This window comes from Schistocerca nitens, chromosome 2 (genome assembly GCF_023898315.1).
Source record: "Schistocerca nitens isolate TAMUIC-IGC-003100 chromosome 2, iqSchNite1.1, whole genome shotgun sequence".
In the NCBI taxonomy this organism is placed as follows: Eukaryota; Metazoa; Arthropoda; class Insecta; order Orthoptera; family Acrididae; genus Schistocerca; species Schistocerca nitens.
Window position 1 is genome coordinate 372,582,766 of NC_064615.1, and position 24,479 is coordinate 372,607,244.

At 36.9% G+C, this 24,479-nt stretch overlaps 1 protein-coding gene across 3 annotated transcripts in view; it reads left to right on the top strand.

Moving 5' to 3' along the window:
* LOC126236198 (uncharacterized) overlaps positions 1-24,479 on the top strand; it is a 316,623-nt gene that overhangs the window by 141,225 nt on the left and 150,919 nt on the right. For all 3 annotated transcript variants that reach the window (XM_049945307.1, XM_049945309.1, XM_049945308.1), the window contains exons 14-16: positions 15,748-15,846; positions 15,971-16,181; positions 17,418-17,604. In XM_049945307.1, the coding sequence (XP_049801264.1) occupies positions 15,748-15,846; positions 15,971-16,181; positions 17,418-17,604 (497 nt within the window). The remainder of the gene's footprint in view (positions 1-15,747; positions 15,847-15,970; positions 16,182-17,417; positions 17,605-24,479) is intronic.

Consider the following 24,479-nt stretch of genomic DNA (forward strand, 5'->3'; position numbering starts at 1 on the left):
AGTATTGTGAAACTCAGTGAACTGTATAAGTTTCTGGTGTGGTTTTATCAATGTGCCTTGCTAGAAAACTGAAACTGGGCAACTATTGGTCACAAATTCTGTACTTCAAACCAACTTTGCAGGAAAGTGTACACCAAGAGATGGTTTTCTGTCAATTCTGTGATTCTTACACATCATAAATAATGCAAATTTTATTTTAAAAAAATTAAGAAGGGCACTGTTATGTTATCAAGGTGAGACCCATCTTTGATATATTCACAAGAAAAAATGAGAGAGCATACAAATAAGGAGAAAATCTCATTATAGATGAAGGAATTTGCCCTTTTAAAAGCAGCCTTAGTTTGAATATGTACATGAAAAATAAGCCTAACAAATATGGTGTAGATTCTTTACTTTATGTGAAAGTGGCTAAATTTTGAAATATGAAATATATTCTGGTAGTCAGGCAGATGCTAATAACAGCATTTTGCATGAAGTAAATAGACTGTGTGACAGTGTCTTTGGTAAAGGTCTAACTCTATACAGGGATCGTTTTTACACTAGCCTTGATTTACTTGATTATTTATGGAGAAAGGAAACTAACACAATGGATAAAGTAATGAAAAATAGAAAAGGGTTAACTAAAGATCTAGTAACAAAGAGATTGTTCAAAAAGATTTCAGGCTTGCAGCCAGTCGTCGTAAACTTCATTGCACGATATTTCGGCTGGACAACTGCCAGCCATCTTCAGATGAGCTGAATGAGGACTGACAAAGACGTTCTCTGCTCCAGCTGATATAGTGCGCTGATAGTACTGCTGCGCATGCGTTGCAATTGCATTGGAGGCAGAAGGGCCACACCGCCCAGCGGCAGCGCCCTCGCTGGTGGAACTGCAGTACTCAGCTGCCATCGGTATTGTCGCTGGCCATAGGTATCAAAGTCTTCTGGTGTCTTCGTCTCGAGCAAATTTCAGAGATGACGAGAATCCATGCTTTATTCAATTGGTAACCACTGTCACAGTTCATTAGATTTCCCGCAATGCGTATTTCAATTGATTCTTTGACAATGGAGTCCGAAAAAGTTGTTGCAGTGGCCAAAATCGAAGTTTTGTTGCACTCCATTGAATGTTCATATAATAGAGGGAAACATTCCACGTGGGAAAAATATATCTAAAAACAAAGATGATGTGACTTACTGAATGAAAGCACTGGCAGGTCGATAGACACACAAACAAACACACACACACACACACACACACAAAATTCAAACTTTCGCAACAAACTGTTGCCTCATCAGGAAAGAGCAGAAGGAGAGGGAAAGACAAAAGGATGTGGGTTTTAAGGGAGAGGGTAAGGAGTCATTCCAATCCCGGGAAAGACTTACCTTAGGGGGAAAAAAGGACAGGTATACACTCGCACACACACACATATCCATCCACACATATACAGACACAAGCAGACATATTTAAAGATTGGTCTTTAAATATGTCTGCTTGTGTCTGTATATGTGTGGATGGATATGTGTGTGTGTGCGAGTGTATACCTGTCCTTTTTTCCCCCTAAGGTAAGTCTTTCCTCTCCTGGGATTGGAATGACTCCTTACCCTCTCCCTTAAAACCCACATCCTTTCGTCTTTCCCTCTCCTTCCCCTCTTTCCTGATGAGGCAACAGTTTGTTGCGAAAGCTTGAATTTTGTGTGTGTGTTTGTGTTTGTTTGTGTGTCTATCGACCTGCCAGCGCTTTCGTTCGGTAAGTCACATCATCTTTGTTTTTAGATATATTTTTCCATTGAATGTCCGTTAAAAATAAAATGTTCCGCAACTGCAGACTTACTGGGCTGTGGTAGGCGAGTGCAATGTTGATGTTCTGTACAATGCTCTTCCACTGTACGCGTTGTCTGTCCTATATAGGCCATACCACATTGACATGGTATTTTGTAAATTCCTGCCCTCAACAGAAACAAATCATCCTTCACCGATCCCAGCAAATCTGATATCTTTCACATTAAAATGATTAAGAATCCTTGCTATCTTGAAGGAGATATTTCCGACAAAGGGAAGGAAAGCTAGGGACTTGGCTGGTGCGTCCTCCTCTTTATCCACTTCCCGGTTCCTGGCTATAGTTGAGAAGGCCCTGTTAATTTGCCAGGTCTAGTACCCATTGTCTCTGAACACCGTCCTCAAATTTACCAGTTCCTTAGGCAAATTCTCTGCGTCCCACACTGTGTGTGCCCTGTGTACAAGGGTTTTAAGTACACTCATGGTCTGGGATGGGTGATGGCAACTTATAAAGAGGTTAGCCACCAGAGGAGACAGAGGGCTGCCCATGGTGACACCGTCAGAGTGTTCAAAATATTCCTGGTTAAACATAAAATAAGTTGAGGAAAGACTATGTCAAAACAAAGCAGTAATGACCGATTCAAACTGTTGACCAATTAGAATTAAGGAATCCGCAAGAGGTACTTTTTTGAAAAGGGAAACTATATCAAAACTCACTAGAAGATCCGAATTACTTAAGTGGAGAGCCCCCAGTCTGTTAACAAAATCAGCAGAGTTCCGTATATGGTGTGAACATTTGCCAACAAATGATCTCAACAAAGAAGCTAGATGTTTGGCTAAATCATATGTGGGTGCGTCAGTATTACTCACTATAGGCCGTAAAGGCAGACCTTCTTTATGCACATTAGGAAGACCATACATTCTCGGTGGTATGCTGCCATGAGGTCTTAACTGCTTGATGGTCTCTGGAGCTAGCGAGGAAGAGTTCAAAAGCGCACACATCTTCCGTTGCACACGTGCTGTTGGATCGTGATCAATTCTCCGATTCATAGTATCACTAAGTAGACTATACATCGTCTTCAAATACAACCCACGAGGTAACAAAACAGTAGAGTTACCTTTATCAGCCTTAAGCACCACTATTTTCGGATCTTCTCGAAGGTTCCGTAGTGCAGCCCTTTCTTCAGCGGTTATATTACTGCATTGAGGAGGAGCTTTCAGAAGAACCCGACCAGTTTCCCTTCTTATTTCTTCAGCAGTGTTCATAGGAAGGCGACGTACAGCTTGTTGAACACCACTTACGAAACTTATAAGAGATACTGCACTTGGTGTAGGTGCAAAGTTAAGACCTTTGCCCAAAATCAACAGCGTTGCATCGTCTAAAATCTTCTCCATGAAATTAACCATGGGAAGTTGTGCAGTTATTTCCTATGGCGTCGGCTGTTGTGGCATCAAAAGATCAAATTTCGACATCTACCGGGAACTAGCAGACTTACATACCTAGTCGAACTTGGCTGAAGTCACACCATCCACCCACTCCCATGATATAGAGAAAGAAGTGCTGCAATTTTCAAGTGTAAATGGAACAATTCTTCTGAGATGGCATCCAACCTTCATCTCGTATAACAAATTCCCTCTTTCACAGTAGCGTGGCTCGCCTTATCCATTATTTTCCATGCAGTGTTTGTCTTAATAAAATGTGTCACTCTGGCAAATTTGGATATTATGCCATGGTCCCGACATCTCATTAAAAAACTTAATGAACTTAAAAGCTTTGCTCTCTTACCTCACAGCTTGTCGAATCTTGTTACATTTGAGGCCATCTCCTCCCCGTAAAGGTGTTTGATGTAAAATTTGAAGTTTTCCTGGTGAATCAACTGTTCAAAAAGATTTCGGGCTTGCAGCCAGTTGTCATAAACTTCATTGCATGATATTTCGGCTGGACAACTGCCAGCCATCTTCAGGTGAGCCGAACGAGGACTGACGAAGACGTTCTCCGCTCCAGCTTATATAGTGCGCTGATAGTACTGCCGCGCATACTACAGATCTCAGGCAAAATATACTAACATTTACAATGGGTAGGTTATGGTTAACATACAATACATTGGAACAGGTTTGCTTCATTGAGTAGCCCATGAGTTACACTTAAACATAACTAGTAAGTTTTTTGTACTAGATATTCTTTCGTAGAGCAAAAATAATGGCGCAGTAAATAAGATTTCGAAGCTGTACAAAATTGTGTATTGTCTTCCGTAGATTTTAGACGCGATGGGAGATTATCGCATTGAACGAATGAAGGCCCATGTGGAATGCACCCTTTTGTAAGAGTTGTGTGTTAGTATATAACAAATGTAGGTTTGAGTTTGTTCTTCTGTTATGTTTGTGAATTTCACTGCTTTTTTTCAGTCTGCATTCAGTTGGAACTATCTTACAGTCTCAAGCAGTTTTAGGATCTCCAGCTTCCTGCAAATGGGTTTGCAAGAGTCTCTAGTTTTGCTACCTTTAATGATCCTCATGGCTCTCTTCACATTTCTAAAAGAGCTAATGGCAGCTGGAGAATTTCTCCAGAACAAAATATCATATCTTATGTGAATCTGTATGTATGCATGGCATGCACATATTACTGTTTTCTGGCTAGTGCATGCTTACAGTACACTCAATACGTAGCAGCCAGCACTTAGTCTAGCATTTAGCAGTTCAGTATGTTTATTCCATTTCAGCTTATCTCATAACCACAAACTTGAATTCAGAGTTAGGTTTCATTGGATGGGTAATTGCTTGTTAAAAATGGCTGAGAAGATTTTGTGTGGTGTGGAAGTTCATTGAAACAGTCTTTTTAGTGTTGGTGGGTAGTTTGTTATTTGTAGCTCAGTTGCTGTGTTGTTCAGTAGCCAAGTTCACAGCTTTCTGTACTGTCTCTGTGCTGTTCCCTTTGAGGAGTACAGTGTGCAAAAATAATGGCTCTGTGAATGTTAACATTCAGGCTCAAGTCATTGATATACAGGAGAAATAGCGGACGTCATAGTCGCATACCTTGCCTAAAATTTTTACTGCAAGAGAGGATTTTGGTTACTGGACTGAGTTGTTTGTCAGCATACTTCATGCTGACCTTCTGTGTGTGATTACTTAAGAATGATGCACTCTATTTGTTTGCAAGACCTTTGATTCCATACTGCACAATTTTTATCAGTAATATTTTATGATCCACTGCATCAAAAACCTTTGACAGATCAAGAAATATGCCTTAACTGAGTTGCTCCTTATCTAATATATGTAGTATCATATTATTGCAGTCATATACAGCCTTCCTTCTGGATTTGTTTCTAAACCCATGTTAAAATATACTCAGTATACCTTTCTTGTCAGTGAAGCCCATCAGTTTTATGTGCATAATTCTTCAATTACTTTTGGGAAGCAGGATGAAATTGTAATAAGCCTGTATTATTGTTCATGTCTTTTATTACCACCTTTTTTTAAAAACAGGAATTAATTTTGAGATTTTCAGTGAATCTGGGAAGATACCTGCCTGGATAGAGCAGTCACAGAGGTTAGTTAGTAGTTCAGCAATAGTATGTGCACAATTCTTGGTGACAGTTGATGGAATTCCATCAATGCAAACTGAATAAATTTTTCCCCCAGAGGCCATTTACTTAATCTTTATTGAGTGGAGTAAGAAATATTGACTGTGCTTATGTGATTTTTCTGGTTTATTGGCCAATATTTTGTGTTTGGGCTATTTTTAACTGATTTGTGAGCTATGTTTGTAAAAAATTCCTTGAAAGTGATCGCCACAGCTTCAGGATTAGTTATCATTTAGATGTTGTGTTTAATTTCTATGTTTGTATGAATAATTTATTTTTCCCTCTTTTCCTTTTTATAATATTCCACATGACTTTCAGTTTGCTGTTGAATTTGTCAATATACTCATCATTGTACCTCTTTTTAGATTGTCTTTATCTCTATTCTTATGATACATGTGTTACTTGTGTACTATTTGGGAAGATGGGAATAATAATTATTTGTTTACATAACTTATGTAATATTCTATTATTCTTGGAGGAGGGTTTCATAGTTGTTGTAATTCAACTCTTGTGTCCATTATGGTTATTTAACCATGCTGTTTTTTGTGGAAATACCTCTTTGAAATGATGGACCATTATGACAAGAAATACAATACATTTTTCATTGACATCATTGACTGGATATTGTCTGTCCATTTTTAATTCTTTACTTAGGAAGCTCTGTAGTTTGTCTGAGTTATACTGTGTGTTATAACTTTGAAACGTACTGGCAAATTAAAACTGTGTGCCAGACTGAGACTCGAACTCAGGAAACTTGCCTTTTGTGAACATGCACTCTCCTGACTGAGCTACCCGAGCATTACTCATGACTCATCCTCACAGTTGTAGTTCCACTATTCCACTATTACCTCATCTCCCTACCTTGCAAACTTCACAGAAGCTCTCGTGCAAAATTTGGAAGACTAGCACTTCTGGGAGAAATATATTGTGGAGACATGGCCTAGCCACAGCCTGTGGAATGTTTCCAGTATGAAATTTTAACTCTGTAGTGGTGTGTCTGTTGGTTTGAAACTTCCTGGCAGATTAAAATTGTGTGCCAGACTGAGACTTTCATGGGTAAGTGCTCTACCAACCTAGCTACCAAAGCACAACTCATGACCCATCCTCACAGCTTTACTTCTGACAGAACCTCATCTCCTGCCTTCCAAGCTTCATAGAAGCTCTCCTGCAAAACTTGCAGTACTAGAATTCCTGGTAAAAAGGATATTGCAAAGACATGGCTTAGCCACAACTTGGGGGCTGCTTCCAGAATTTGCAGGGGAGTGTGCCTGATGTAAAACTTCCTGGCAGATTAAAACTGTGTATCAGACCAAGACTCGAACTGAGGACCTCTGCCTTTCACAGGCGAGTGCTCTTCGACCTGAGCTACCCAAGCATGACTCACGAACTGTCCTCACAGCTTTACTTCCACCAGTACCTCATCTTCTACATTCCAAACTTCACAGAAGCTCTCCTAAAACTTGTAAAGACTAGCATTCCTGGAAGAAAGGATATTGCTGAGACATGGCTTAGACACAGCTTGGGGGATGTTTCCAGAGGCGGTAGAGTTCTTACCTGTGAAAGGAAAAGACCCTGAGTTGAAGTCTTGGTGTGGAACACAGTTATAATTTGCCAGGAAGTTTTATATCAGTGCTCATTCCACTGCAAATAGAGAATTTCATTCTGGAAACATCCCCCGGCTATGGTTAATCCATGTCTTCATGCTATCCTTTCTTCCAGAAGTGCTAGTCTTGTAAGTTGCACACAAGAGCTTCTGGAAAGCTTGTAAGATAGAAGATGAGGCACTAGTGGAAGTAAAGCTGTGAGGATGGGTCATGAATTGTGCTTGGGTAGCTCAGTCGGTAGAGAACTTGCCTGAGTTTGAGTGTTGGTCAGGCACACAGTTTTAATCTTCCAAGAAGTTTCATATCAGTGCATACCCCATTGCATAGTTAAAATTTCAGTCCTTAATACCTTTGTAATGTTTTAGGTGAACACTTGATCCTGTGTTGTACACTTGAAGTGTTGTACGAGTTCTTTTCTTATTTACAAGAATTCCGTGTAAGGCTGTCTGGGATGTAGGTGTTATTTTGGTGGGTTCATGTGGAAGACTATGCAAATTATAAGATTTTGCAAGCTTGAACAATGTCTCCCTGTTTCTACTTTCATTTTTCTCTGATAGGAAGCAAAAGGTGTCAGTAGAAAAGATCCCTGTATTAAGCTATCAGGCATTATCCAACTGTGAACTGACTACATTTAGTGTTCCATGAACGTATGTCTTAGGGCTCTTACTTTTTCTCGTGTATATCAATGACCTTTCATCAGTAGCATTACCGATTCTAAGTGTATTTTGTTTGGAGATGTTACAAATATTGCAAATATAAATCCTTGCAATATAAATCATTGGAAAGATTGGTTAAAGAGATTTCCATGAACATTAGTAAATGGTTCCTACAGGATACTAATTTCCTTTTTCAAATATATTTAATTCTTAATGAAATTTGTCATATCCTTAATGAAATGTGTCTTTTTCAAGACAAGAGCTCAGTTCATGGAATTAGTACTTGAAATAAGAATAATCTTCACAAAGATCTGAGGTTATCTACCTTGGTACAAAAGGTGTCCATTATTCAGGAACACAGATTTTCAATAACTTTCCAGGAGCCATAAAATGTTTAATGACTAATGTACACTGAAGGGCCAAAGAGACTGGTATACCTGCCTAACACTGTGTAGGGCTCCCGCGAACACACATAAGTGCCGCAACATGACATGGCATGGACTCGACTTATATCTTGAGTAGTGCAGGAGGGAACTGACACCATGAATCCTGCAGGCTTGTCCATAAGTCTGTGAGATTATGAGGGGCTAAAAGTCACTTCTGAACAGCATGTTGCAAGGCATCCCAGATATGTTCAATAATGTTCATGTCTGGGGAGTTTGCTGGTCAGCAGAAGTGTTTAAACTCAGAAGAGTGTTGCTGGAGCCACTCTGTAGCAATTCTGGACATAAGAAGTGTCTCATTGTCCTGCTGGAATTGCCCAAGTCCATTGGAATGCACAATGGACATGAAAGGATGAATATATTTAGACAGGATGCTTACATATGTGTCACCTGTCAGAGTCATATCTAGACATATCAGGGGTCCCACATCAATCCTGCTGCACATGCCCCACACCATTAGAGAGCCTCCACTAGCTTGGACAGTCCCCTGCTGACATGCAGGGTCCATGGATTCATGCGTTTGTCTCCATACCCCTAGACATCTATCCGCTCGATACAACATGAAATGAGACTTGTCCAACCAGGCAACATGTTTCCAGTAATCAACATTCCATCATTGGTATTGATGGGCCCAGGCAAGGCATAAAGCTACTTGTCAAGCAGTCATCAAGGGTGCATGCGTGGGTCTTCAGCTCCGAAAGCCATATTGATGATGTTTCAGTGACTGATTTGCACAATGACACTTGTTGATGACTCAGCATTGAAATATGCAGCAATTTACAGAAGGGTTGCACTTCTATCATGTTGAACGATTCTCTTCAGTCATCGTTGGTCCTGTTCTTGCGGGAACTTTTTCCAGCCTCAGCGATGGCAGAGATTTGATGTTTTACCATATTCCTGATATTCATGGTACACTCATGAAATGGTCATATGGGAAAATCGCAACTTCATCGCTACCTCGGAGATGCTGTGTCCCATCACTCATGCGCTGACTATAACACCATGTTCAAACTTACTTAAATCCTGATAACCTGCCATTGTAGCAGCAGTAATCAACTTAACAACTGTCAGACATTTTTCTTCTTATATAGGCATTGCCAACCACAGGATCATATTCTACCTGTTTCCATATCTCTGTATTTGAATATGCATGCCTGTACTAGTGTCTTTGGTGCTTCTGTGTGGTTCAGTTTAAGAGGAGCCTAAAGGACCTAATGATGACCAATTCCTTCCACACCATTGACAAATTCCTTAGTAGGGTTAACTGATGTGTATACATTACTAATAATATCAAATATTTTGTGTGTTATTTAATATCTGACATTTATACGTTTTCAGTATAGTATGTGACCCCTGTAAATAATTGTTGTAAACTGATTTTTCACTTTTATGATGTGTGCCTACAATAGCCTAAGTATTATCATATACAACAGTGCATACTGTACATTTACATGTTTAGTGACAGGTTTTTTTATTATCTTTTATATGGAAATATGTTTAATGTTTTTTTACTTATTTCACACCCACGCAGATAATTTCATTTGGGATCTATGGAAGGTAAAATAGCATATATTTTGTCCTTTGTAAGTATGTACAATGTATTCTCATCTTCTAACGAGGTACACATCCATTAGAATGCTAGGGATTCATGGAATGAAAAGTAAATATAATTTAAGCTAATCATCTTTGTCCAAAATATCTCGGATCTCTGCCTCCATCAGCTTTCTATGTGCTGTTTGTGAAAATGGGTTGTGAAGTAAGTACAAGGGACACTCTTTGTAGCTCTCTAATCTTACCATAAAAGTGGGATATTGAGAAGGTTCTAAGTGGCAATATTGTAAAAAATCTCCACAATGGGATCCTGTTGATATAAATTCACATAGCCATGAATATTTGTTAAATATTTGACTTCAGACATTAATATTGGGTGGTGAGTTAATTCACACTGATCTCCAACCACCACACGCCAACCCAAGAAGTACTTCAGACATAATACAACACATAACAAATATTTGCACTAATGCAGAATATCCCATATACTGAAATTGTGTACCACTGTGTTATTTAAACTATGTAACAATCATTAATAACATTAATTGTAGACTTACTTACCCATTTATGTACAGCGATGTGGGTACTCTTAACACTTATTGGAATATTAGCAAATTTAATTCTGTAAAAGTGCTATATCCTCACCATATCCAGTAAATGCTTCCATCTGGAAAGAGGAAAAGTAACTGCTTCCATGTTAAGAAACAAAAACGTGTTTGTGACGTGCTAAACACTTCTCAGCTGAGAGGTACTTACTTTGTCTGTGTAATATGGGTGTCACTGGGTACTCCAGGGAGCGTTCATCTGTATGGTGTATTTTACACAAAATTTACAATAGAATCTTTAGAATGTTTATTGTCAGCCATTCAGTGTATTTTGATAGAATTGGCCTTGTCAATGTGTTAATACAATTAATACATCAGTGTTATGAGTAAATAAAAGTACACCTCAGTAAGAGTTCAATGTCAGTTGCTAATATATTTATTAACGTCAATATATAGTCACTGGAATACTTGTTAACACACATATATACATAAATGCTAAATTACATTTGTATATCAGTTACATACTTATACATATTAATTGCATAGGTTTACAGTTTATGACTACTGATGACTAGTTGAAGCAATACTTATATATTTATTACATGTATATAAATGCAGAGCTCTAACTGTATGGTCGTTACTTGCAATTTTACTGACACTTACAGCTACCCAAAGCACAGTTCTTGGAAATCACTCTCCATGAATTCATCAGCTGTGTAAAATTCTCACTCTTTTATTAAACTTTCTAAAACTTTCTTGTACTTGTGTAAGGGAGTCAAGTGAGCTGCTTTTGGCAATTTGTTGAAGGATTTAAGACTCATATGTTTATGGCTATTGTGTGTGTGAGAAAGTCTTGAGTACAGTAAATATATCGTGTTTATTTTTTGTGTTGTGCAAATGAACATTATTCCTTAGCCTAAGTTTGTTTAAATTTTCTTTAGCATGAATGTTAATGGATGTTAAGGCTGATGACTGTCATTATGTAAGTGTCCTGAACTGAGTTCTGCAAGTCTCTCAGGGAGGCAGGCCTAGAATACATCTAACGGCTTTCTTCTGCCATTAAACAATGTAAACTGAATCTGGTGCATTTCCCCATGACAGTACTCCATACTGCAGACGTGAGTGGAAGAAGGCATAATAAGAGTGAAGTAGCATATTCTTACTGATATTTTGTCTTAATTTATGTAGAAAAAATAAAACTCTTGGCAGTTTGCTGCTTAAGTAATATATGTACCTATTCTGTGATAGTATTTTGTCAGTCACAAGTCCAAATAATTTCACACTCTTATTCTCAGACTTCATTCCTCTGAGATTGAAATGAACTTCTTCTGTTTTTGTTTTGTTAACATACAGCTGGTTGGCTAGACATCAGTGATCAGTCATCTTCATAATTTTTCCAATGTAATTTTGAACATGTTGTAAGTTTCCACCTGATGTTACCAGTGTGTTGTCATCAGCATACAGCACATTCCCACATGGTATGTGACTTGAGAAATTATTTATATACACAATGAAGAGAAAAGGCCCAATAACCAATCCCTGTGGTATTCCATGTTTTATTTCCTACAACTCTGATGCCTGATTATTCTAACTGTAGCCTGTTGGTTGGGTAGGTTCTAAACATACTTAATGATTTATGTCAAATGCCATAGTGAGCTAATTTTATTAATTTAGTCTTGTGTCAGAAGGAAACTCAGTTCTAAGCAAAGAAGGGAAAGCAGAAAGGTGGAAGGAGTATATGGAGGGTCTATACAAGGGTGATGTACTTGAGGGCAATATTATAGAAATGGAAGAGGATGTAGATGAAGATGAAATGGGAGATATGATACTGCGTGATGAGTTTGACAGAGCACTGAAAGACCTAAGTCGAAACAAGGCCCAGGGAGTAGACAACATTCCAGTAGAACTACTGACAGCCTTGGGAGTGGCAGTCCTGACAAAACTCTACCATCTAGTGAGCAAAATGTATGAGACAGGCGAAATACCCTCAGACTTCAAGAAGAATATAATAATTCCAATTCCAAAGAAAGCAGGTGTTGACAGATGTGAAAATTACCGAACTATCAGTTTAATAAGTCACGGCTGCAAAATACTAAAGCGAATTCTTTACAGACGAATGGAGAAACTGGTAGAAGCCGACCTTGGGGAAGATCAGTTTGGATTCCGTACAAATATGGGAACATGTGAAGCAATACTGACCCTATGACTTATCTTAGAAGCTAGGTTAAGGAAAGGCAAACCTACATTTCTAGCATTTGTAGGCTTAGAGAAAGCTTTTGACAATGTTGACTGGAATACTCTCTTTCAAATTCTGAAGATGGCAGGGGTAAAATACAGGGAGCGAAAAGCTATTTACGGTTTGTACAGAAACCAGATGGCAGTTATAAGAGTGAAGGGGCATGAAAGGGAAGCAGTGGTTGGGAAGGGAGTGAGACAGGGTTGTAGCCTGTCCCCAATGTTATTGAATCTGTATATTGAGCAAGCAGTAAAGGAAACAAAAGAAAATTTCAGAGTAGGTATTAAAATCCATGGAGAGGAAATAAAAACTTTAAGGTTTGCCGATGACATTGTAATTCTTTCAGAGACAATAAAGGACTTGGAAGAGCAGTTGAACGGAATGGATAGTGTCTTGAAAGGAGGATATAAGATAAAAATCAACAAAAGCAAAACAAGAATAATGGAATGTAGTAAATTAAGGCGGGTGATGCTGAGGGAATTAGATTAGGAAATGAGACACTTAAAATAGTAAAGGAGTTTTGCTATTTGGGGAGCAATATAACTGATGATGGTCGAAGTAGAGAAGATATAAAATGTAGACTGGCAATGGCAAGGAAAGTGTTTCTGAAGAAGAGAAATTTGTTAACATCAAGTATAGATTTAAGTGTCAGGAAGTCGTTTCTGAAAGTTTTTGTATGGAGTGTAGCCATGTATGGAAGTGAAACATGGACGATAAATAGTTTGGACAAGAAGAGAACAGAAGCTTTTGAAATGTGGTGCTACAGAAGAATGCTGAAGATTAGATGGGTAGATCACATAACTAATGAAGAGGTATTGAATAGGATTGGGGAGAAGAGGAGTTTTTGGCACAACTTGACAAAAAGAAGGGATCGGTTGGTAGGGCATGTTCTGAGGCATCAAGCGATCACCAATTTAGTATTGGAGGGCAGCATGGAGGGTAAAAATCGTAGAGGGAGACCACGAGATGAATACACTAAGCAGATTCAGAAGGATGTAGGCTGCAGTAGGTACTGGGAGATGAAGAAGCTTGCACAGGATAGAGTAGCATGGAGAGCTGCATCAAACCAGTCTCAGGACTGAAGACCACAACATCAACAACAACAGTCTTGTGTGACATCGAGTTGCTCAATTAAGAGCTTAAGGGAAAGTACCATCTGCCACAATCCTGTTGGCTAGATAAAGCAATGGAATTTCAATTTTAGTTGATATCCTCTTTATGACAAAATTACTCCTTCCATAAAAGCCCTCTGTTTCAGAATTTCCAAGTTTGTTGATTGTTTTGCTAATGTTGTGGAGAGCTATTTTAGACCATAAGAATGTTTGTGGAGAGTAATTTTAGACCACAAGAAGGTGATTGTATTTACTTCTTTGGGTAGAAGTGTCTAAGCAAGTGCCTTGTTGCTGCAGATTGCTTACAGCCTGTACAGTTCACAAAGTATTCATTTAATACATTCGAATCTATGGGAATGGTATTGTTTTTGTCTTTTTTTTCTTTCTTTCTTTCTTTTTTTTTTTTTAAATGACATTCCGTGCTGCATGACAACTATTTTTAGATTTCAGAATGTAACTATTATTTGCTTTACACATGGCTATTTTAATTTCAGTTTAGTAGACTTGTTTGTGTTTTGCATATATTTCTTAACTTCACCACTTTTAATAGATCTATCTGTAGGTATAAGAAGCAGTGTTCATATTTTATTGAGTCTTGGAGTGTACCATAGTTTAGTGGTTCATGTTTAGTGTCATCAATATTTTTCTTATAAATAAATGATTGAACAGTTGCTATTTGATATACTTTGGACAATGTCTAGAAACAAAGCAGTGGTCAATTTACAGGACCATTCCATTGATTTTAGTTCTCTTATCATATTTTCAATGTTCTATTTATTTAATATTCTGTACTTTACAAAAAATTTTGTACATTCAAAGACTGACTGACTTATTGTTTGACATAATTCTTCATGATATCAGATTGTCCTAATTTAACCACACTACATTGTTTATGTGTCTCATACATCCTAAAACCTCCTGTAGAACATGATGAAGAACTGAATCTACTAACAGTAGTTTAACAGTAGATTGTCTCCCTTAGAGCCTTTATCCTGAACAACCATTGAGAGTTTGGAACTGAAACTAGCATTGATAACTGTATCATGATTCATAACTTAACTTGATTCTGGCATATAAAGGGACAAAATACAGTTATAAAAATATTTGATTTCATTCCTGATGAAGTAAAGGCAACACTAGACTACAGTAACAAATTTAAAAACAAAAAGAAATGAATTTTGACTGACAATCCTTTCCAATCTGCGTGTCAAATTTTTAAATAGATATTCACTCACATCCATACACACACAGACACACACACAGACACTCTCTCTCTTTCTCTTTCTCTCTCTCTCTCTCTATCTATCTTTCTTTCTCTTGATACTGTGGCCTGACAGTGTTGTACAGTAGGTCTGATTAACAAGAGTGATGAGAGAGTACTAAAGGGGCAAGGGCACAGAAGTGGCATATGAGGCTGGAGTTTCCTTTCATTGTACACTGAAAGGATGACTGTTTTATTTAAACATCCTCTTATTCTTCACAAGGTGACATTTCATTCTCTGTTGAATCTACAAAGTATTCTGCTGGCAGTTCATTGCCTTGGGAAATGCCTGCCCAGTACATCCTTTGAGCTCACAATGCACTGTTTTCTGATGGCACCTTTTCTCCACCAAATTTCATTCTTCTACCAAACCTATTTCCTGCTTTTCAATGCAGAAGGTTCATAGTTCTCTCTGGCCCTCGTTTCTGTTGAGATAATAGATCCTGAATGATATCTACACTGTCATCTTGTCCTATTCTAATCACTAATCTAAAACTCAGGAATAGGCACATACACTTGAGTGCACCTTTTTGAACATTGTTTGCTCCACAGTCATCTTCTCTTGTCTTGTCTTCTTTTCTCTCTCCAAAGTCCTAACACTTTCCTTTTTCCCAGCTCTTCCATTTTCTCAGCAAATGTCCTGTCCTCGATTATGCTCACCTTTTTCAAGGAGTTAATGTAGGTGTTAGTATATATTTATGTGAGTGTGTTCATTTGTGGAGGGGGAGGGGATTTGTCCTCTGGAGAGAATGAAAGTTCAGAAGCTGAGTTACAGTGTCAATTTTTTGTTTAGGTACCTATCCATTGTTCAGTGCCTTCTCTACATGATGAGCATTAGTCTTTACTGATTCCATTACTTGTAATTGTTCCATTAATTAATAATATTATTATTGTTTGAAGATGAAATGAAGTTTGAAAATTTTTATTCGATTTCGTATGTTGAATTGTAAAATTTCCACAGTTCATGATAATAATAGACTATACTGACATTTTTTTTCTCAGGCACTTGAAGGAGTTGTAGCATATTATGATTCGAAGGACATCCCGGGGAAAAACTCTTTCTCCTTACCATTAAGTGGCCTTGTTACGATTGATGAAGAGGTAATATATATTGGGTAAAAAACTGAATCAATTATTGATGTAATAGTGTCAGTTTGTGAAGTCATTAGCTGCTCTTGTTGTATGTTTATTATCGTGTGTAATTCACTGCCTTTTTATGTCAAAGGTATTCTGTTCAGGAGAAATAAAGTTCAATGGCCAACCAGTTGGTATTATTGTTGCTGAATCACATGAATTGGCCAACAGAGCAGCCAAAATTGTTGAAATTTTGTATGAAAGAGTAAAAAAACCTGTTGTAACACTTCGAGATGCCCTTAAGTCAGGAGATAAAAAGAGAGTTGGTGAGGTTGCTACTTGGCCTGCAACAGACACAGAAGGCAAGTTCATGGATCACAAAAATTTGATATTTTACATATAGCTCAAAATGTTTGTATTGAAGAGTGAACAACAACATACAGCATTAGTTTCACTTTCCTGCAGTATTTTCAGTATGAAGTTTGCCCAAACAATTTTTAAGCGATAGTAGGTAATGCCAACTAATTTGCCTGATGCTACCTCCTTCAGCTACCAATGGTTAGTTCTGATTCATTCAAGACCATAGGAATGGAAAGAAGTGCTTTGATGATTTAAATAAGTTTGAGTTTATTAAATATGTTTAGTGATATGAAGAAGATAGTATTCATCTGTCAGAATTCATAAACTAGGAATTAATATAGTGACTAATCATTATGTTTGAGAGCTCTTATTTTTCAACACAAACCTAAACATACAGGGCTTTGAAGTTTTCCACAATGGCATCTATATGTAAAATTCACTTGGTGTTCACACCATGTCACGTCAGAGTTAAAACTTTGCTATCTTCTTTGTCAAGAGCTGACAGACAGCCAGGACCAGTCTTTGAAAATATAAGTTTTAACTCAGATGTACCAAGACCTGAACACCAAGAATGTGAAGACTTCTTAAATAATAGAACACAGTATGTTGTACCTGACAGCATGTATTCATCAGAGACAATGTTATCAGTAGGAATGCTCCTGGAAAATGTGATAGCACTGTTCTTATTCCCTGTATAAAGAAATGATCTGATTGACAGACTGAGCAGCAGTTTTCTGTTCTTTGGGCATTCTCAGATCTCAAGATGAGTGCTTGGTTAACTGAAACTAGTCAACACATTTTAATGTTTTATGCTGTGTGTGATTTAGATAATTGTACTAATTTCCTTTTTTTAATTTTAATCCCAATAAATCTACATTTCTTCTTTTCTGACAATGTCAGATACAGCTAATATATGAGTACATCACACAATACATAACATGTACTATTATTCTATAGTTTACATGTAATAATTATATAGCAGGCTACAATTTATTACTAAACTTACAATTATCCTAATTTAATTTTCTCAATTATTTTGTAACTGATGACCCAAGTTTCTAAATTTGGCAATGCTTTCTATGAAAGAAAGTGCATTAAACTAATTGTAATTTGTTGTTTGGTTAATTTATCTTAGCATTTCAAGAAAGCTTGCTTATGCAGCAGGTATTATGGTTTAATCAACTGTTTTTGGCAAAAAGTTGCTTTCTTTTAAATTTATACATAAATTTTTATTACAGCAAAGTCTAAAACAAAACACGTTGTGAAAGGTCAGTTTGATATCGGAAGTCAGTATCATTTCACAATGGAAACACAAAGCTGTGTCTGTATTCCTATAGAGGATGGAATGGATATCTATCCTTCAACACAGTGGATGGACTTGACTCAAATAGCTGTTGCCAGAGTACTTGATGTTCCAGAAAACTGGTAAATTTTTAGTTGTCAGCTTTACTGTCTGCTTCAATAATCATTTATTATCTTCTGTTTTGGCTCTTTCACATGTCAAAAAACATACTGGGAAAAGGCTCTGAGCCGTGCGGGATTAGCCGAGCGGTCTAAGGTGCTGGAGTCATGGACTGTGCGGCTGATCCCGGCGGAGGTTCGAGTCCTCCCTTGGGCATGGGTGTGTGTGTTTGTCCTTAGGATAATTTAGGTTAAGTAGTGTGTAAGCTTAGGACTGATGACCTTAGCAGTTAAGTCCCATACGATTTCACATACATTTGAACATTTTGAAAAGGCTCTTAACAGTTGATGCCTCAGGAAGCACACAGGCAGTGAAGCACATACAAGCAGAAGCTGATTATTTTCGTGTATGATTCTGTTGTCGTAAGGTGGTGGTTTTCTTCTGAGAGGTGTTCCTCAAATGTTGAGTAGCTGATACTTTTGTGTCTCTTTATTACTTATTTCAAAAGTTCTGCTGGTCTGACCTAATTAAAGAGCATCACAAGTGTTAAAGTGGATTTGATAAATGTCAGATTTTTGGCCTGTCAGTGTCATATTCAAACAACCTGAAAAATCTAGGATGGACTAATGACAGCATTATGGGAAGGATAGATTGCTACTTACAATATAGAGAAGATGTTGAGTAGTAGACAGGCACAACAAAAAGAATGCTAAGCATGTGAGTTTACAGCTGAAAGGCCTACGTCTGAACTAGACAACACAGACACGTTCATGCAAGCACAACTGACACACATGACTACTGTCTCTGGCCACTGAGGCTAGACTGTGAAAAACTGTGTGTTGCCTATTTCAGAACAAGGCATTGTCGCTGAAAGCTCACATGGTACAATGGCACATACCCTCTGCCATGTACTTCACAATGCTTTGCAGAGTATGGATGTAGATGTAGATGTTTAACAGTCTTTTTTTGTGCCAGTCTGTTATTCAATGTCTCCTCAATATGGTGACTAGCAAACTATCCTTTTCATAATACTGCCACTGTTGTCTTTCTTCATTAGAGTTATGCTTTAGTATGACTTTTTTCCCTTGTTTCTTGAGGATGTTTCCAATTCTATGTGTCAGTTTGTTTCCATATGTGAATGTGTATCAACTTTTCTGTTGAGTTTCTCTGTTGTGCCCTTGTTGTGTCGTGGTGGTGCTATTAGCATGTGTGTTTGCTGTGGGTTGTGTGGGTCTCTGGATCTGTATAGTGATTTTTTATGTTTTCCTGGATTTTCTTATTCAATTTTGTAATGAAAGATTCTGGTTATCTATTATTTTTTGCTATCTGAATTATTACACACAACTCTGTATTATAGTCATGTTTGTTGGGTTGTAAGCCCTAATCTGTAGAGCTGAAGGGTTCTGATATCGAGAAGGCTATTTATACCTACAGTGAAAATGTACTTAATTCATTAAATAACAAATTACAAGCAGCAGGTATTTTCTGTGATTTGTCAAAGGCATTTGATTGTGTGAACCACAACATCCTTTTAAGTAAATTAGAATTCTATGGTGTCATGGGCAGTGCTGCAAAATGGTTCAAGTCATACCTCACTAACAGGAAACAAAGGGTGTCAGTGCAAGGGACTAGTGAATTAAGTCATCAGTCATCATCAGAATGGGAAGAAATTACATGTGGTGTCCCACAGGGATCCATCTTAGGGCCATTGCTTTTTCTTGTGTACATTAATGATCTCTCATCAGTTACACTGCCAGAAGCAGAGTTCGTTTTGTTTGCAGATGACACAAGTATTGCAATAAATAGTATGTCAAGTGTAGTTCTATAAAGATCTGCTAATGATATTTTCATGGATATTAATAAATGGTTTAAAGCCAACTCACTGACATTAAACTTTGAAAAGACTCACTATATGCAGTTCAGAACCTAATGCATAAAATACGAAGAAGAGCAGATAGAAGAGGTTGACAGTCTTAAATTCTTGGGATTACAACTTGATAATAAATTCAGTTGGGAAGAGCACACCACAGAACTGCAGAAACACCTTAACAAATCTGTATTTGCAATTCGAGTGTTAGCAGGCATAGGTGACATAAAAATGAAAAAGCTTGCATAATTTGCCTACTTTCATTCCATAATGTCATATGGTATAATATTTTGGGGTAACTCTTCAAGTCAAACAAAAGTTTTCCGAGTCCAAAAGCGTGTAATACGTATTATTTCTGGAGTAAATTCACGGACGTCCTGTAGAAACCTCTTCAAAGAACTGGGTATACTAACTACTGCCTCTCAGTATATTTACTCATTAATGAAATTTGTCCTAAATAATATATCTCTTTTTCCAACAAACAGCTCAGTTCATACATACAATACCAGGAACAAAAATGATCTGCACAAGGACCTAAAAGCACTTACTTTAGTTCAAAAAGGGGTCCACTACTCAGGAACATTCATCTTCAATAATTTGCCAGTAAACATAAAAAATTTATTTACAAATAAAGATCAGTTTAAAAGGAGCCTGAAAGACTTACTAGTGGCCAACTCCTTCTACTCCATTGACGAATTTTTTAGTAGAAACAAATGATGTATTGTATATATTCATACTATTAGTGTTGTTATTTCAGCTTAAAAAAATAAAAATAAAATAAAAAAATTGACATGTTCCACATCCACGAGGATCTCCTCAGCACGGATCTATGGAACGAAAACTAATCTAATCTAATCTAATCTAGCATGTATAAAGTGGAAGTTGATTCGTTTTGGGTCTGTGGGAGGTCAGATGATTGGTGTAGTATTGTCTCTGTTGGGGTGTTTTTCCTGAATGAGTTTTGGTTATTTTTCTTTGTGCTGGATATATATAGGAAGTTCATTTGGTCTGAGTGTCCTTTCTTGAATTGATCTTTATGGTCTTGTGTAGAGTGTATAACTATCTCTGTGTGGTTGTCCCATCTTATATTCTGGTTCATCTACCAAGCAGAGAATATTATCCATGTATCTCCACCAGTACAATACATTGTATTTTCCTGGTACTATTCTCTGGAATACTCCTTCATCTATTTTGTTCATAAAGATATTTGCTAACTTTCCAAAAATGGGAAAGAATTGTAGGTAGAATTCTTTATTGAATTCAGAGTAGTCTTGGTTGGTAATAAGGTATGGGAGTGTGCTTATCTCTGTTATCTGTTCCTGTGGTACCAATGTCAGATTGTAGATTGAATGATCTGAATAACCGAACACCACCCATTGGGATTTTTTGTGATCTCTCAAAGGCTTTTGATTGTGTAAATCATGAAATTCTGCTAGACAAGCTCAAGTATTGTGGCATGAGTGGGGCAGTGCACAAATGGTTTAATTCGTACCTAACTGGAAGAGTGCAGAAAGTTGAAATAAGCAGTTCTCATAATATGCAAAGATCAGCACATTCCTCAAACTGGGGAACTATCAAGAATGGGGTTCCACAAGGGTCAGTCTTGGGTCCTTTGTTGTTCTTAATATATATTAATGACTTGGCCATTCTATATTCATGAAGAGGCAAAGTTAGTTCTCTTTGCTGATGATACAAGTATAGTAATCACACCTGACAAACAAGAATTAACTGATGAAATTGTCAATACTGTCTTTCAGAAAATTACTAAGTGGTTCCTTGTAAACGGACTCTCACTGAATTTTGATAAGACACAGTACATACAGTTCCGTACAGTGAATGGTACAACGCCATTAATAAATATAGACCTTAATCAGAAGCATATAGCTAAGGTAGAATATTCCAAATTTTTAGGTGTGTCCATTGATGAGAGATTAAATTGGAAGAAACACATTGATGATCTGCTGAAACGTTTGTGTTCAGCTACTTATGCAATAAGGGTCATTGCAAATTTTGGTGATAAACATCTTAGTAAATTAGCTTCCTACGCCTATTTTCACTCATTGCTTTCATATGGCATCATATTTTGGGGTAATTCATCACTGAGGTATAAAGTATTTATTGCACAAAAGCGTGTAATCAGAATAATAGCTGGAGTCCACCCAAGATCATCCTGCAGACATTTATTTAAGGATCTAGGGATATTCACAGTAGCTTGTCAGTATATATACACTCTTATGAAATTTGTTATTAACAACCAAACACAATTCAAAAGTAATAGCAGTGTGCATAACTACAATACTAGGAGAAAGGATGATCTTCACTATTCAAGATTAAATCTAACTTTGGCACAGAAAGGGGTGAATTATACTGGCACTAAAGTCTTTGGTCACTTACCAAATAGTATCAAAAGTCTGACAGATAACCAACAAGTATTTAAGAAGAAATTAAAAGAATTTCTGAATGACAACTCCTTCTACTCCATAGAGGAATTTTTAGATATAAATTAAGAAAAAAAAGAAAAAAAAAACAAATAATTATATAAAAAAATAAAAAATTAAAAAATTAAAAAAACACAAAAATTAAGAAGTTATTATATTAACTTAAGTATGTTGTTAAATTAACTTAATTATGTCATGTATTGGAAAATTTGACTCGTTCCACATCATTACGAAATATCGTATTCGTGATCCATGGAACTAGTATTAATCTAATCTTTCTTTGACTAGAAATGTGGAGTACGTGTTTTCTACATCAAATGAGATCAACGTAGCTGTGCATGGAATATACAAACCTTTTATGTGGCTACATATTAGATAAAGTTGATTAATACATAGAACAGTTAAAGCAAAGACACAATAAGAAACTAAAGCCAGAATAAGAAACTAAATACAGTCAAAGACCCAAACAAAACAGGCAGAGACACACACATCAGTTCTACCCATGTCTCATAAACCTCACAGTCAATGAACTTAAGGATGAAGAAACACAGTTACTAAAAAAAGTTTAAAACACACTGTCAGCACAAAAGTAAATGAACACTACATAGAAAATTTGATCATAGGCTTTGAGAACATACTGTTTCAAGAACAGAAGAAAGACAAAAGTGCCATGAACATAGGCCTAACAAGAGAATTAATACCCAAAGAAATTAAAAGCATCGTAGAGACAAGACATGGGCACAATAAAACAGGAGAAAACCACATATGCAAAAACTCTGAAAATTCTTACAGAAACACAAAGAAAATATAACAACAACCAAGGCAGAGAACAGGAACACAGTGTTCCTTGCAGACAAATGAGAATACAGTAAGAAGATAGAAGAATTAATATCACAGAATAAAATCATAAAACTGAAGGCAGACCCAACAAAGAGGTGCCACAGAAAAGTGAAAAATGTATCAAAGATTGTAGAACACAAACTTGATGACAGGCAAATTCTTGTATGACTCATATGAAGCGTAATATTTCAAATCTCAACAGCCACCCAAAGATTCATAAAGTTAGGCTCCCATGAGACTGGTCATAAATTATAGAAAGGCACCCACATACAACCTCACCAGACATATGTTAAATGTATTCACACACTTATATAAAACAGAAAATGACAGAACACTGGAAGAAGAAAAAAAAAAAAAAAAAAGAAAAAGAAAAAAACAGAAGAACTGGTAAGCCACATAAAAGGCTTATATATTCCAGACAAGCTATGTTAGTCTCATTTGATGCAGGAAACATGTACATCACAATCCCAGTCAAAGAAACAATCAAAATAATAGAAAAAGATCTAGATAATCACAATCAGTTACCAGTACCAGAGGAACACACAACAGTGATATGCACACTTATATACCTCATTACTGACCGAAGCTACTCTGAATTCAATAAAGAATTCTACCTACAAGAAGAAGGATTACCAAAGGGATCTCCCATTACAGAAAAGTTAGCAAATATCTTCATGAAAAAACAGAAGAAAGAAACAGTACCAGGAAAAGACAATATACTGCACTGATGGAGAGATAACCAACATTCATTCAGCATTTACAGGAAGAACACCACAACAGACACAACACTACACCAATAGTCTAACCACCCAAAGGCCCAGAAAGAATCAACTGTCACATATATGCTCCACAAAATAAACACAGTACCACTTGAGAAACACTACTATAAAAAGGAACTGGATATAAAAATTCATACAACAAAAATAATGGCTGTCAAGAATCTCTAGTTACAAAACTGAATAAGGAAATCCAGAAAAAAAAACCAGAAAAAAACAAAAGACCATACAAATGCCAAACACACACACTAACAACACCACCACTAAATAATAAGGGTACAACACAGAAACTGAACAGAAAAACCGGTTCACACTCACATATGAAATCAGACTGACACATTGAGTTGGAAACATCCTCAAGAAACTAGAGGGAAAAAACCATATTAAAGCAATAACTCTATACAGAAATGTCTAAAGAAGAAAGTTGAAACTGACATATTCCAAAAATCCTGCATTTACCAGCTCCAAATATAGTTGTGATGCTATATACTTAGGGCATATCAGTAGAACTTTTAAAATAAGGTGTAAAGAACATAAAAGAGCTTGGAAATATGGCACCAGCCATTCAACATCACAGAACACCTCTGCCAAGAAAACTACCATCCTGCCACAGTAAAAACAGACATGAAAATAGCCAGATTCAGTAGTAAGAAAAATGCTGCATGAGTACTTCCAAATCCAAAAGATAGTAATAGAAAAGAAACGCATGATAAATGACCAAATGAACACCAGCAACTGAATATAATTCAAATTTATAAAATATACAGAGCATAAAAACAACCCATCTAGACACCACAGAAGACTATCACATAAACTAGGTAATATCCTCATCCTAGGTTACACACAAATGTAGTTATGTGATCTACCCATCTAATCTTCAGCATTCTCCTGTAGCACCACATTTCTAAAGCCTCTATTCTCTTCTTGTCTAAACTATTTATTGTCCATGTTTCACTGCCATATGTAGCTACACTCCA